Source organism: Dama dama, chromosome 15 (genome assembly GCF_033118175.1).
Source record: "Dama dama isolate Ldn47 chromosome 15, ASM3311817v1, whole genome shotgun sequence".
In the NCBI taxonomy this organism is placed as follows: Eukaryota; Metazoa; Chordata; class Mammalia; order Artiodactyla; family Cervidae; genus Dama; species Dama dama.
Genome location: NC_083695.1, coordinates 80,485,442 through 80,500,053, shown reverse-complemented (window position 1 = coordinate 80,500,053; position 14,612 = coordinate 80,485,442). Strand labels below are relative to the sequence as shown.

The window sequence follows — 14,612 nt, the reverse complement described above, 5'->3', positions numbered from 1 at the left end:
ATTAATTTTTAAATTTAGGTATATTTGATTTACAGTACTGCATTAATTTCAGGTGTACAACACAGTAATTCAGAATTTTTATACTCCACTCAAAGTTATAAAATACTGGCTACATTTTCTGCCCTGTACTATATATCCATACAGCTTATTTAATTTATACATAGCAGCCTGTACTTCTTCCTAACAAAACCATCTTGGGTAAGTTGTGAAATGTAGTTAAGAGAACACTGCTAGTAGCAAAAACTTGGAAATATCCTTCTGATAAGCAGATACTAATTAAATTATGGTACTTTGAATCAAAGTTGTAGAAGCCAATCTTTTAAGTTGGAAAGAAGCTCCTGCTCCTAGAGGGACACATTACATGTACAGTAGTTTCTAAGCATACAATCATTCATGTTCTTACTGTTTTTAAAAGCAGTGAAAGTAAAATTGTCGCTCAGTCATGTCCAACTCTTTACCACCCTACAGACTGTGGCCCACCAGGCTCCTCTGTCCGTGGAATTCTTCAGGCAAGAACAGTGGAGTGGGTTGCCATTTCCTTCTCCAGAAAAATATTCCTGACCCAGGGATCGAACCCAAGTTTCCCATATTACCGGCAGATTCTTTACCGCCTGAGATCCCTGGGTCAAGAAGATCCCCAGAGAAGGAAATGGCAACCTACTCCAGTATTCTGACCTGAAAACTTCCATGAACAGTAGAATTTAAAAGCAGGTTTTCCCCTAATACACGCAACTAACAGACTGCGGTGATTATATTAAAATGCAAGATCTATAAATAAGGAAAGAATAATCAATTTCATAAACACAGGTATATTCAATTTTATTTTATTATAGATAGCAAGGGCTTCCCTGGTGGTTCAGATGGTAAAGAATCCACCTGCAATGAGGGAGACCTGGGTTCAGTCCCTGGGTTGGGAAGATCCCCTGGAGGAGGGCATGGCAACCCATGGCAATATTCTTGCCTAGAGAATCCCATGGACAGAGGAGCCTGGTGGCCTACAGTCCATCAGGTCCCAAAGAGTCGGACACGACTGAGCGACTAAGCACAGCAGAGACAGCACAAGAGTCACCTGTATTTCCCAAAGGTTTATTAAGATTATTTTTGCATTAAGGTAAGTTGTATCTAAACATATTCCTTGATCACTAGTTTAATTTCAATTCCAATGCTCTTACTTTAGATTTCAGTATTTTAAGAATATGAGAACCATAAAAATTACATACCTGCCAGCACACACTTTATAGCTTGCATTGGCAATTCCAGCAACTTGGGAGTTATGGGGCAAAGTCTTGTCAAGCTAAGGATCTCAAAGTTTCCATAGTCCACATATCCGACCAGCACAGATTCCTCAGAAGCATAAGCCAGAACAGAGGCACGATACCACTGGTCATCCTCTGAAAACGGAAGAGACTCACTGGAAATGTTTTTTTCTAATGTAGATATAAACAAAAACCTTCCCTCCTCAATTTAGATGGTCATTTAAGGTAGACTCTCTTTTCATGTAACATCAAGCTTTACTGAACAATGTATGCTTATTCAACACTGCTACTTTTGCCTATCAGAAGCTTTCAACTCCTAAAACGTCACTTTTATTCAGCCCTTACCAGGCCACTCTAGTTGCATGCTGCTGTCGCTATTTACTTCCATGCTTTGGCTCCCTAGTAGACAGTTAACTCATTAGGACTAGGAAGATGTCCTGGTCATGTGGGTGAATCCATGAAGTCTTGATCAATTATAGAATACCTGACAGTATGAGTCAACCAGACTCCATCAACCAAGCCACAGATTTACTGCAGGCCTGCTTGTATTTCCCCTTTTGGGAGGGCCACCGGACTGCCCTTCAGCAGATGACTGAACCTGGTCATCACAGGGTCATCATCTGAGGAGCTACAGAGGCTGAACCTCCAAACCCTCTTCCTGGTCCAAAGAAAACTGGCCAAGACACGACCCTGGGCAGTTCCGCATTCCCAAATGACATAAACAAGTATCTGTATCAGTCTCCTAAACTAAAGAGTTGATAAGATAAAAACCTCCTGCACCACCACACCCTCAAAGCCTGTTCACAGGCTTCCTCCCTCATGCACTTTGATTCTCCTTAATTGGATATATTTAAAAACATAATTGGTGCAGGACAAACTTCAAATGCAGCCATCTAATGCAAACCCAAGACTCTGTTTCATTTGTTGGTTCAGTTCAGTTTCGTCGCTCCCGTCGCGTCCGACTCTCTGCGACCCCATGGACTGAAGCACGCCAGGCTTCCCTGTCCATTACCAACTCTGCGGAGCTTGCTCAAACGCATCGAGTCAGTGATGCCATCCAACCATCTCATCCTCTGTCATCCCTTTCTCCTCCTGCCCTCAAACTTTCACTTGTTGGTACCTAACTGTAAGTAGAAAATGTACCACCACTCCCTTCTCCTTACCGGAGAACTGAGCACAGCAGATGTCACCAATGGTGGGATAGAAATCCGAGCGCGGAGGTACTTGGCTGCAGTACTCGCTGAGCGACCTCTGAAGCTCAGCAAGCTTACCTGGAGACAGAGACCACATCTTAAACCACAGAAGTGCAAGTCTCCATGTTACCTGCACATCTGCAGGTGGAGTCTCTTGACAGATGGAGTATGTTACATTGACAGCACTGATCAAGATTTACTTACGCCCACTTTGTAGCTGTTGACAAAAGAAGTCTTCTGGAGTCTGAACGTGGGCGACCACACCACAAAACTCATCCCCTACATTCAGAGTCAACACTTTGGGGATGAGGTCACTTCTGTCCACGACAATTTTGTTTTCAGCGGTCATTGTTCTGACATCTTCAAGATCACCTTATCAGAAAACAGAGAGGTAAGCCATTCTGGTTTCGTTAATCCCATTTCCCAGTTTTTCAGGCCTCCCTGTGCTCTTTCACACCTCTAGGCCTCACTACATGCTGGTCCTTTTTCCAGAACATACTCCCAGATCTCCCAACAACTTGAGTCTTTCCTGCTCAGTATGACGTCCCTGAGAGAGGCTTCCCTCCAAATGTGGTCAGGTGCCCTCCCCAGGGCCCCAGTACAAACCCCGTGCTTCTGCGAGCAGTCATCTGACAACCCCCTTCCCTCTGAGCCTGCACTGCCCACAGGGATTCTGCTGGGCGGCTTTTGTTCCCTCCCCTGGACCCCTTGGCAGCATCTGTTACTGCTGATGACTCCTGCTCAGAAGACCGACTCTTCTGTTATTCTGGCAACATTCTCCACGTTCTCTTTCCACCTCTCCCATCACAGCTTCTCCCTTGGTATTGTTAAGCCCAGGTTCATTTCCCTCACTTTACACTCTCCCTAAGACACCACCATCATTTATGGTTTCAACCGTGACTACTTTCAGACCATGAAGTATCGGGTTTTCGCCTCCAGATGGCAAAAAACTACTGACAGCTTTTTGGCAGGGCTGTCACACCAAGATTTATGTTTCCGGGATTCATATAGGCAGTACTATAAAAATACAGACAGGAGACAAGAGATAAATTGGGAGGCTGTTGCAATGATCCATGAATGATGAGGACTCCTGAACCAGAAAAATGGCAGGAGGAAAAAAAAAAAAGATTTTTAAAAAAGAAAGTGAAAATAAAGAAATATACAAATGCTATTCAGGAAGAAGAACTAATAAAGATCTAGCAACCAATTATACAGGATAAGAGATGGGAGCTGAGAGATAAAGTAGATTTAAGAAGGACTAAAGTTTCTCTGTGACAGGCTGTGTCCCATCACAGCATCATTAATCTGGCAATCATCTCTGAGAGAATGAGAAATAGAAAATAAGTGCATCTACATGTAAAGTAATTGGAAAAAGAGCAAAAAAAAAAAAAAAAAAGGAGAAAGCAGACTACAAAAAGCAATAAATTAAGGCTAGGCAAAGAGAAAATAAAATGCTGACAGCAAAACTTGTTGGTTTTCCTGTTAGATTAAATGAAAATTACATAATTAAATAAGTGGAAAATTTAAGAAGAAATACCACCCTACCAGAAGAGAATGCTATAGCCCTATTTATTGCTGCCAGAACGAGAAGGAAGGAGGAAAAACAAATCAAATTACGGAAATGTTAGCTAAAAATCCCTCAACTCAAAAGTGTCGTGATGTTTGGTATTTCGTCATCTCTGGTAATTATCAAATGGAGAATTAGCTGGTAAGAGAGGAAGGAAAACATGAGGGAAGACTGATTAGAAATAAGGAAATAATACACTACTAAATTCAAAATTATCATTTGTCTTCTATAAAGTTTACAGAATGGTTATCATTTCCATTAAATCTGACAGTGTGATAGTTGTGCCTTTTTCATTTAGTAGAGAATATATTCTTCAATAACTAAAATCACTATACCGCTCAGTATTAATCTGTATACTCACCTGAATCTGTACTTTGCTTCTTAGAATTCTGTCCCTTAGGTTTCACACCATATCCCATTTCTATAAGCACGTGGTCTAAGAATTTTCCTAAAAGTGATTCAGAAAACATATTTTCATTGAGATGCACCAAGTATTAGAGGAAGAGAATAAACACAAAACAAATGCATCCTAGTCACATGATTTGGAGATTATAAGTATTCGCACACTGGCCAACTTACAGCTTCTAGTTGAAAAACATAGTTTATCAATGCTCGGCTTTAAAAATTGAGGCAAAAACCCAATCGTTACTTGACAAAAAACTTAATAAAAATATTTCACTTAAAAATTATGACTAACATCAAAGATTTAGCTACCACCTCACTGGCATGCTTAGAATAATTACCATTTACAAGAAAAAAATAAATTTAAGACATAAGACTACTGCATCTCAGATTTAAAGTATGTTTGAGAAATATCAACAGTATCCAAAAGCTCAAGTCGTAACATGAAACACACACAGCAAAGAAACAAAACATACAGATTTTATACTTAATTTCACAAAAAGGTGAACTGAATTTTCTACCAAAAACCAACCAACCATGGGTCTTAAAACAGTAGAAGAGTAATAATACCTTGGAAATCAAGAGGCAATTAAAAGCACATAAAGGGAATATAAAAAGTCACTTTTAAAATATGTACAAAGCCATAAAGGAAGAACAGGATCTGAAACTGCTTCCATTTCTACAACTTAAATTCTTGTTGTTGTTTAGTTACCAAGTCATGGCAGATTCTTTGTGACCCTATGGACTATAGCCCGCTAGGCTCCTCAGTCCCTTGGATTTTCCAGGCAAGAATACTGGAGTGGGTTGCCATTTCCTTCTCTAGGAGATCTTCCCTGACCCAGCAGAGGAGCCTGGTGGGCTACGGTCCATGGGGTCGCAGAAGAGTCAGACATGACTTAGCGATTAAACAACAATAATGCTAACCAAATCCAGTTCTGTGAAGGCTGTTCAAAGAAAAAGCACTGATGGTGAGAATGGTCAAATTCAGAGAGAAATTCCTGAATTTTCCCAGTAAATGAGTAGAAATTAGGAATAAATATTATAATAGTTGTATAAAAAAGATAACACAGTGTCTCCATACTACATCTAGATCTAGCTCTTAATACACTCAATTTTATAAACTCATGCTTTGTCTCTGACAAACTGCCAGCTGCAACAGCAGAGCCAAGGCCGTAATTTCCATCACAATCTAAATGACTCCAGACCAGGGCTTACTTGGTCTCACTTCATGTTTCTATTTCTTCTCTGAGTAACATTAAGTGCTCCGCTTAAAAAGAAAGAGTCAAAAAAAAAAAAAAAAAAGAAAGACTCAGATCTTACCTGAACTTGTCATCATAACATCCACAGCAAAGGTAACCCCTTCCTCTTTTAAGATGTCCACTATCTTTAAAGAGCAGTACTGCTCCATTAACAGCGATTTTATAGTTTTGATACAATCATTGCTCCAATTCCCCTCTGCTGGGATAACACTGGCCACAAAGCATCTTATGGCCTGAAAGATTTTATACAAGGTACTAGAGATTAGTATTTGAAAATGACTTTTTTCTAATTATGTAAAGATTTTTTTAAGAACAATGTATTTCATGCTGAAGATTTATCAAAAATCTTCATGTACTAACCTGATAAACAATTCTATGAATAACTATTTGTCCCTCTTGATAAGTCTATCCACGACATTTTACCTTTTGGGTCTTGAAGCTTGAGAAATCCATGAAAAGACAGTAATTATCCCTCAATTACACATAAATTCCAGTCACTTTCAAATAATGTAATAAATATAGAAATGATTATTTCTAAAGAGTAGACTGATAAAGTGTCCCTAAAAATGCCAAGTTCCTCACCTGTGAGTGAAAGTGAAGTCACTCAGTTGTGTCCGACTCTTTGTGACCCCATGAACTGTAGCCTACCAGGACCCTCTGTCCATGGGATTTTCCAGGCAAGAGTACTGGAGTGGGGTGCCATTTCCTTCTCCAGGGGATCTTCCCAACCCAGGGATCGAACCCAGGTCTCCCTCATTGTAGGCATACGTTTTACCGTCTGAGCCACCAGGGAAGTCTGTGGCAGTACTTTAAGTAAGGCCTAATAAAGTGGAGCCAAGAAAGTCCATTACTATTTCTCTACATAGTAAAAGATATATCAATTGGTACTTTTTCAGAATAACCATGGTAAAAGAACATGCAAATACTGTGTCTATCAAAACATTAAAAACATCTTCTTTGGGACACTAGTAGGAATTTAGAAAAGTAAAAGAGACTCACACAAGGCGGAAACAAGTCAATTTTCCTGTTTAGTTGGTGAATTCTGTTTACTGGGATTATTTCTTCATTTCCATAATCAATATATAAGACTTGTGCCACCTTCTGCAGCAGATCAACGTCTTGAATTATTACTCTGTTCCAGGTCTGAAAGTGCAATATGACAGTGTTCTGCTTCAAAACAGCATTTCACAACCTTAGGTTTAAAAACTCTCAATCAATCTACAGAACTTGCTAAGGAAAGGTTACTGTTTTGTTCTGAGATGCTCCATTAACAAGTTAACTTCCTAAGAATCTGGCTAAGAATTCCCCAAATCTGTCCGTTTTAGATGCTTTCACCTGCACAATCCCCAGGCTGTCCTAGTCCAGCAGACTTGGCTACACAAATAAACACAAGCTCTAGGACTCGTAATCCCTCCTACCCACCCAGCAACTGAGGAGCCTACGTGTAGCGCTGGAGAGGCCTGGGGCATCAAGGCAGTGAGCAAACAGACCTGGACTCCTGACTGAGGAAGGGAAACGGCGGTGTGACCAGAACCTCGCCTCAAGCCATCTAACGCATCATTAAGAGCTCTGGTGATGAGCTGACAGAACCAAAGTAAATTAAAATGTCTTATTTAATAATTCATTTCATTAGGGGTTACCTGATCAACAGTGTACTTGGCCACACAAATTTCCCCCTTCACAGGAACATAATCTTCTTCGTGTGCCTTATTTGCATAAGTTTCCTTTAAGCTCACAGAGAGTTGGTTCATGTATTCTAAAACTTCCGAAGAATATAACTGCACATAGAAGTCACCTGGGTGTTTGAATTCAGTAACTGTACCCTTTCAAAGACAAAAAAGTTGCAGTAATTTGCTGAGAAATACAGCAAATGTTAATTCTATAAAGCTCTGTAACAAGATACAAAAAGTGTTAGAGATAGTTTCTGCAATTTGTATCAATTTCAGTACTATTTTGGAGCTATCTTATAAATTCAAATTAAACACGGGAAACAAGGGAAAAAAATCTGTAGTGCTTTCGCTCTCTGCCTGTGGAAATTAAACAGCAAATACCTTTATTTCCATGGTCTTCCTGAGTTGCAGGCTTCTCAAATCAGAAAACATTATTTTATCAGCACAAATAGCTCTTTCTTTAGTAACTGTGAGAGGACAGTCACTCTGGTTTGAAAACAAAACAAAACACGTTAGTGAGTTACTTTACAAGCACCCTTTTAAAAACTATGGCCAGTATTTGCTAGAATCAAGGTCAAAACAGCTCAGGTTTGAAAAAAAGCATAGAGAAATAACACACATCTTCAAGAGTTATTAAAACAAAACTGCCCACAGGCAGAGTACACAGTACTGGGATCCCCCAAGAATCAGGCCATGATGGTGATAACAATGTTGAGTTTATTTTTAAAAAGGGGAGGGGGGGGGGAGGGGGAGGAGGCAGTGTTTTAAGTTTTCCCTTGTTAACATTTTTATAGGGATGGGTTTTCTTTTTGAAAGTAGAAGCCAGGACCAGCTAGAGAAGACTAAAATTTATCTATATGAATTGGATTCAGTGATACTTTCCAGATTACAAATGATTTACTTCACATACTTACCTACATGGAAGAAAGATATTAACAGGAAAAAAATGTTCCTTTAGATAACAGGGCCCTATCAGAATCCAGTACACAAAGCTAGAGAGCCATGCACACAGGGACTAAAAAAAGAAAGGACTCTCAGCCATCTGCCTACAGCCAGACACAGCATCTCAAGTCCTTTTTAGGAAAAAAAAAAAAAAAAAAGCTGGACATAAACAATTCTTGTAGACCCCTTACAGTCACTGAAGATCACTAGGGTGTACAGATTTATTTAACAGAAAAAAAAAAAGAACACTGGTGAAATGGAGAAATAAGTCATAAATATTTTATTTAGCTTCAGTCCTCTTATTTTGAAATAATGGGCATCATTAAAAACTTGCTCTTAGGGCAAAGAAAGAGTATAAATATATCATACCTCATCTTTCACCTCCATGTTCTTTGTTTCAAAAGGTGATTTATAATCTTCAAGTTTGTGGAAACTGAAATAAAGCAACCAATTATAAAACATATGGCACAGAACTAATTAATGGTAACATAATTGTGGTAGGGGCCACAGCTATGTTAAATTCTCCACAAAACCCAAAAAGAGCAAAACAGCCTCATCCAGAGAGAATCACAGTAGTAACAAGGTAATACTACCCATCCTGGCTATGCAATGGTCTGCTCTATGCACACAAAAGGTGTGCTTTTGCCAAAAGCCGCCTAATCAAACGGAGACAATCCCATTCTCCAAGCCTCAGTGTTCCTATCTGCAAAATGGAAATAATCCCTATGTTACCTAAAACAGAGTTCTGAGGATCAAAAATTATACAGCTGTTCATTTCGGATTTATACTTTTTGTTATACTTCAGTAAAAAAAGTAACAAGGAGCAACATTTACATACTTCTGCCTGCTTACCTGATTTGATCCTGTACTACCAAAAAAAAACCCCCAAAATCCCGTATTTTAAAATATCCTCTAACGAAATGTTTAAGACTCACACTTACTTTTGCTGGACAGGTTTGCACACGATTTTGTGGGCTGCCCAGTCCCTTCTCTGGCATATGTTGGAGCAGTAGTATGTCTGCTTGCACTGTGAGCACCTCAGCGACCCTATAGAAGACAGCCCGTGACACCGCCAGTGTGTTATTGCAAATATCTGTCACCAAGAGCAAGACAGATTCAAAGACCAGACATATCAAATGCCACTCTATTAAGCCTATCGAGGAGACTATGTGAAGAGGATCATGCTGTTCATGATTCCGGGTTAAGACTGAACGTTTAAAGCTCTCTTGAACTGCAGAAAAAGGGGAGTGCCGAAATGAAAACCAGGAAGACAGACTGGAAACACCACTGACTTTCCTAAAGTAGAACCCAGAACACGTGCTGGAAAAGGAACAATCAAAGGGGACAGAAAATCTGGGGGGTGGGATCAGACAGTGCGCAAGCAGAGTCTGACGGGGTTCACCTTGTGCTCTTAAGAAGGCACAGAGCAAAAACCAACGGGACAACCACACCTAGAAAAACCCAGGAAGTTTCTGAAATGAACTTGAAAGAAAAAATGCTGTCGGTATCCAGACGGAGGAAAACAAATTATCTAAAAAACAAAACAAAAACCACAAAAAAACAAAACCACAAACCTAGGCTGACCGCGAATGCCTCTGCTCTAAAAGAAATAGGAAAAAGGGGGCTAACATCCAAGCAGACAGTAAGCACAGGAAAACTGCTCGAGATCACTGACCTGAGGGGAAATGAAAATTAAAACCACAGAGAGATACCACCACACACACCCACAAGAAGAGCTAAAATTAAAAGGACTGGAAACACCAGATGTTGACACAAGAGGTGGAGCAATCAGAACTCAACAACAGAGGGAATGCAAAATGGGACAACTCTTTGGAAAATGGTTTGACTTTTTCTTATAAAGTGAAGCCTACATCTAGCTTTGACTTAGCAATCCCACTCCCTAGGTCTGTACCCAGAAGACGCGAGAACCTGCGTCCACACAAAGATTTATGCAAAAACGGGGAGAGCTATATTCATAATAGCCCAAAGCTGGACACAAACAAATGTTCAACAGAACAGATACACAAACTATGGTATCACACAGTGAAATACTACTCAGCAACAAACAAACAAATTAACTGTACATGCGACAACATGGATTCAACTCAGGAATACTTTCTAAACGGAAAAAGCTTCACACACACAGAGTCCATACTGTATAATTCCATTTACGAGAAATTCTGTAACTGGAAAAATTAAATGATGGTCAACACACCACAGTGGTTGCCTCAGGTGGGGCAGGTATATGACTGGGAAGGGACAGGAGAGAACTTTCTGCAGAAATGGAAATCTTCATTTTGACAGGGCTATCAGTTTGTGCACTTCAGTGCATATTATATTTTATTGGATATCTCAAAAAAAAGTATAAAAATAATCAAGCAAAGCAGCAGTAAGAGTGGGAAGATATGGATGTACAAGAATGGTACAATGTTGGCAGCTGCTGAAGCTCAGAAATGGGCATATGAAGTATATACACTCATCTGTTTAGGTTTTACATAAAAATATTTTTCAAATGTGAAAAGGAAAAATTCAACAAGCAATACTGGAGTGGGTAGCCTTTCCCTTTTCCAAGGGATCTTCCCAACCCAGGGATCAAATCCAGGTCTCCCGGAGTGGGTAGCCTTTCCCTTCTCCAAGGGATCTTCCCAACCCAGGGATCAAATCCAGGTCTCCCGGAGTGGGTAGCCTTTCCCTTCTCCAAGGGATCTTTCCAACTCAGGGATCAAACCCAGGTCTCCCGCATTGCGGGCAGATTCTTTACCAACTGAGCTATCAGGGAAGCCCAATTCAACAGGCATCTGAGAGCAATATATTTACCAAACAGACCGCAGCGATGGCAAGTTGTTGATCGAAGAGGAGGTCCTAAGGAGTTGAAGAGTGCTGGATTATTTATGGACAAGGAATTCTCAACCAACTTGTGTACTCTCTTTGACTTTGCAGGAGGCACATGATTGCTAGGCTTCTATGAAGAAAAGAGAAGAGCAGTATTAAAACTTGGTAAGAATATTCTGTTTTCTTTTATTTGTTAAATATAGATTTGGGATTTCGCTTCTGAGAAGATTAAGTAGATGTACTTTTCCTTACTCCTACCATTAATTATAACTGAACACCTTGGACTTACATGGACAAACACACAGCAACTCTGAAGGAAGGCAGAAGACAGACGAGGTACCCTGGGGCCCAAAGAAGGACCCAGATGGGGTACTGGAGAGGCACAGACAATAAAAGCCCCGGCAAAAAGCCTGCTCGCTCTCTCTCTGGCCAAAAGACCAAGAAAGAGGCAGCCCAGCAAGACAGAAAACCTCCATCAGTAACTGCTCTAGACAATCACCACAGAAAAAAACTATGGTCCCACTCGCACCAGCAAAGGTAGACTGGGGAGCCTAGACCTCCACCCACACCAGGGCACAGGGGGTACCCCTCTCTCCACCCGGGGATATGAAGAAGGCCAACAGAGCAGGGATCCAGTACTTCATCCCTGTGGGGTCTCCCTGTAGAGGCCATGTGGAGGCCTGGACTTTCTCCTGGCAGTAATAAGCGTCCCTCTTACCCCCATCACCACTACCACCGCGGTGGTTAAGAGGAAGCTTGGTAGATAGTCAGGATTTTCCACCACCATTCAACGGGAATGAGTAGAGCCTCTCCAGATCCTCCCATCTCCAGTTCTCCATCCACCCCACGGAAGTAGAGAGGATGGTGGGGTTGGGGGAGGGTGGTAAGGACATTGGGCAGCTTAACTCCCATCCTTGTCCAGCTGAGCACATTCTGGGCCATAAATCATACAGACAATGGTGTTCTTCAGCTACAATGGACTCACATTAGAAATCAGTAACAGAATGAGAATAGATAAGCTCCACACATTTGGAAACTAGACAATACACTTCTAAATAACGCATGTATCGCTAATACAGAAATTTATAGCACTAAAGCGACACATTAGAAAAGAGGAAAGTCTTAAATTAATACTGTAAGTTCTCATCTCAAGAACCTAAACAATAAGAATAAAACATGCCCAAAACAAGCAGAAGGAAGGAAACAATAAAGATAAAAGTAGAAATCAATGAAATTAAAAATAAAACTGGGAGGAAAAAATCAATCAAACAAGACCTGGTTCATTGAAAAGATTAACAAAATTGATAAATCTCCAGCAAGGCTAACAATGGAGAAAACAAAGGCAGAAATTATCAATATCAGGAATGAAATAGGTATATATTACTACAGACCATGAAAATTCAAAGATGATAATGGAACACTTCAAACAACTCTACATAAATTGCACAATGTGGCAAAATGGACCAATTCCTGAAAAATCACAAATTATAATAATATGAAATAGATAATTTGAATAACCCTATAAATATTAAAGAAAATGAATAATTTTAAAATTCCCAAAAAAGAAATCTTCAAGCCCAAATGGCTTTTATTATTGGAGAATACTACCAAATGTTTAAACAATTTACACTAAACAATCTATACCCCAAAAAACTAGCATTACCTTGACACTCAAACTAGACAAAAACAATAAAAAAGAGAAAATTACAGACAAAACCATGAGAATGGATACAAAAATCCTTATTCAAAGCAACACTAGGTATAATTCAGTAATATATAAAAAACAATTATACAGCATGACCAAGTGGTGTTTATTCCAGAGATACAAGACAAGTTAAAAAAAAATCAATATAATCTACCAAATTAACATGTTAAAGGGGAAAAGAATCACAACAGTATCAATGAATAAAGAAAAAGCATTTAAAAAATTCAATACCTATTCATGATAAAAACAAAGCTCTCAGCAAAATAGGAAGAGAGAAAGCTTCATTGACCTGATAAAGATCATCTACAAAAATCGTATAGCTAACATTCTCAACAGTGCAAAGACTCAATGCTTTCCCTGTAAGCTTCGAACCAAAGATATCCACTTTCATCACTATTAACACAGTGCTATAGTTTTAGCTCACACAATAAGGCAAGAAAAGGAAATAAAAAGCATATATTTTAAAAAGGAAGAAATAAAACTGTCTTTTATTTGCAGATAATTATCTATGTAGAAAATCCCAAGCAATCTACAAAAAAATTTCTAGAATAAGTGACTCCTGGAGGGTCATAGGATACAAGATAAACATGCAAAATCAACCGTATTTTTACATATTAGCAATGAAAATGAAGACACATGGAAATAAAGTGTGTAACAGAATTTACTTAAATAAAAAAAAACCCACTTAGGTGTAAATCTAACAAAACATGCACAGCTTATAAACTGAAAACCACAGTGAAAGAAATCAAAGAACATTTAAATGAATTGGAAGACAGACTGTTAATTAGAAGATTCAACCCAGCAAATTCAGTTCAGTTTAGTTGCTCAGTCGTGTCCAATTCTTTGCAACCCCATGGACTGCAGCACGCTAGACTTCCCTGTCCATCACTAACTCCCGGAGTTTATTCAAACTCATATCCATTGAGTCAGTGATGCCATCCAACCATCTCATCCCCCGCCATCCCCTTTCTCTCCCGCCTTCAATCTTTCCTAGCATCAGGATCTTTTCAAATGAGTCAGCTCTTCGCATCAGGTGGCCAAAGGACTGGAGTTTCAGCTCACCATCAGTCCTTCCAATGAATATTCAGGACTGACTTCCTTTCGGATGGACTGGCTGGATCTCCTTGCTATCCAAGGGACTCTCAAGAGTCTTCTCCAACACCACAGTTCAAAAGCATCAATTCTTCTGCACTCAGCTTTCTTTATAGTCCAACTGTCACATCCATACATGACTACTGGAAAAACCATAGCTTTGACTAGACAGACCTTTGTTGTGACGTCTCTGCTTTTAAATATGCTGTCTAGATTGCAGGCAGATTCTTTACGAGCTGAGCCACAAGGGAAGCCCCAACACAGCAAAGAAGGCACTAATTTTCAAACTGATATACAGGCTTAATGCAATTCTATCAAAATTCCAGCAAGATTTTTTCTAGTTACAAACAAGAGTTACAAACAAAATGTAGACTGGAAAGAAAACAACCAAGACGGATAAAACTATTTTGAAAGATGAAAAAGAGAAAATGGGAGGGATCACTGTACCCAACTTCATGACTATCTATCACAGCTCCAGTACTGTGTGGTAATGATTGATGCAGGGAGAGATCAGCAGAAAAGAACAGCGAATCCAGAACAGACCCACACAAATTAGTCTAGCTAACTTGTGACAAAAGGGCAAGAGCCATTCAGTGGAGGAAAGAGAACATTTTCAACAAATGCTGCTGGAGCAACTGGACATTCCTAGCCAAAAAAATTTACCCTCAATCTAAGCCTAATGAGTTAGAATTAA

General features: G+C 39.7%; 1 protein-coding gene across 1 annotated transcript in view; it reads right to left on the bottom strand.

The window, feature by feature from the left end:
• The window catches only part of TDRD1 (tudor domain containing 1), a 50,492-nt gene that overhangs the window by 22,088 nt on the left and 13,792 nt on the right, over window positions 1-14,612 (bottom strand). The window contains exons 5-15 of the mRNA XM_061161345.1: window positions 11,107-11,251; window positions 9,231-9,336; window positions 8,659-8,722; window positions 7,729-7,833; window positions 7,318-7,500; window positions 6,677-6,820; window positions 5,739-5,910; window positions 4,378-4,464; window positions 2,654-2,821; window positions 2,420-2,527; window positions 1,221-1,391 (exon numbers count right to left, since the gene is read on the bottom strand). Coding sequence (XP_061017328.1) covers window positions 1,221-1,391; window positions 2,420-2,527; window positions 2,654-2,821; window positions 4,378-4,464; window positions 5,739-5,910; window positions 6,677-6,820; window positions 7,318-7,500; window positions 7,729-7,833; window positions 8,659-8,722; window positions 9,231-9,336; window positions 11,107-11,251 — 1,453 coding nt within the window. The remainder of the gene's footprint in view (window positions 1-1,220; window positions 1,392-2,419; window positions 2,528-2,653; window positions 2,822-4,377; window positions 4,465-5,738; window positions 5,911-6,676; window positions 6,821-7,317; window positions 7,501-7,728; window positions 7,834-8,658; window positions 8,723-9,230; window positions 9,337-11,106; window positions 11,252-14,612) is intronic.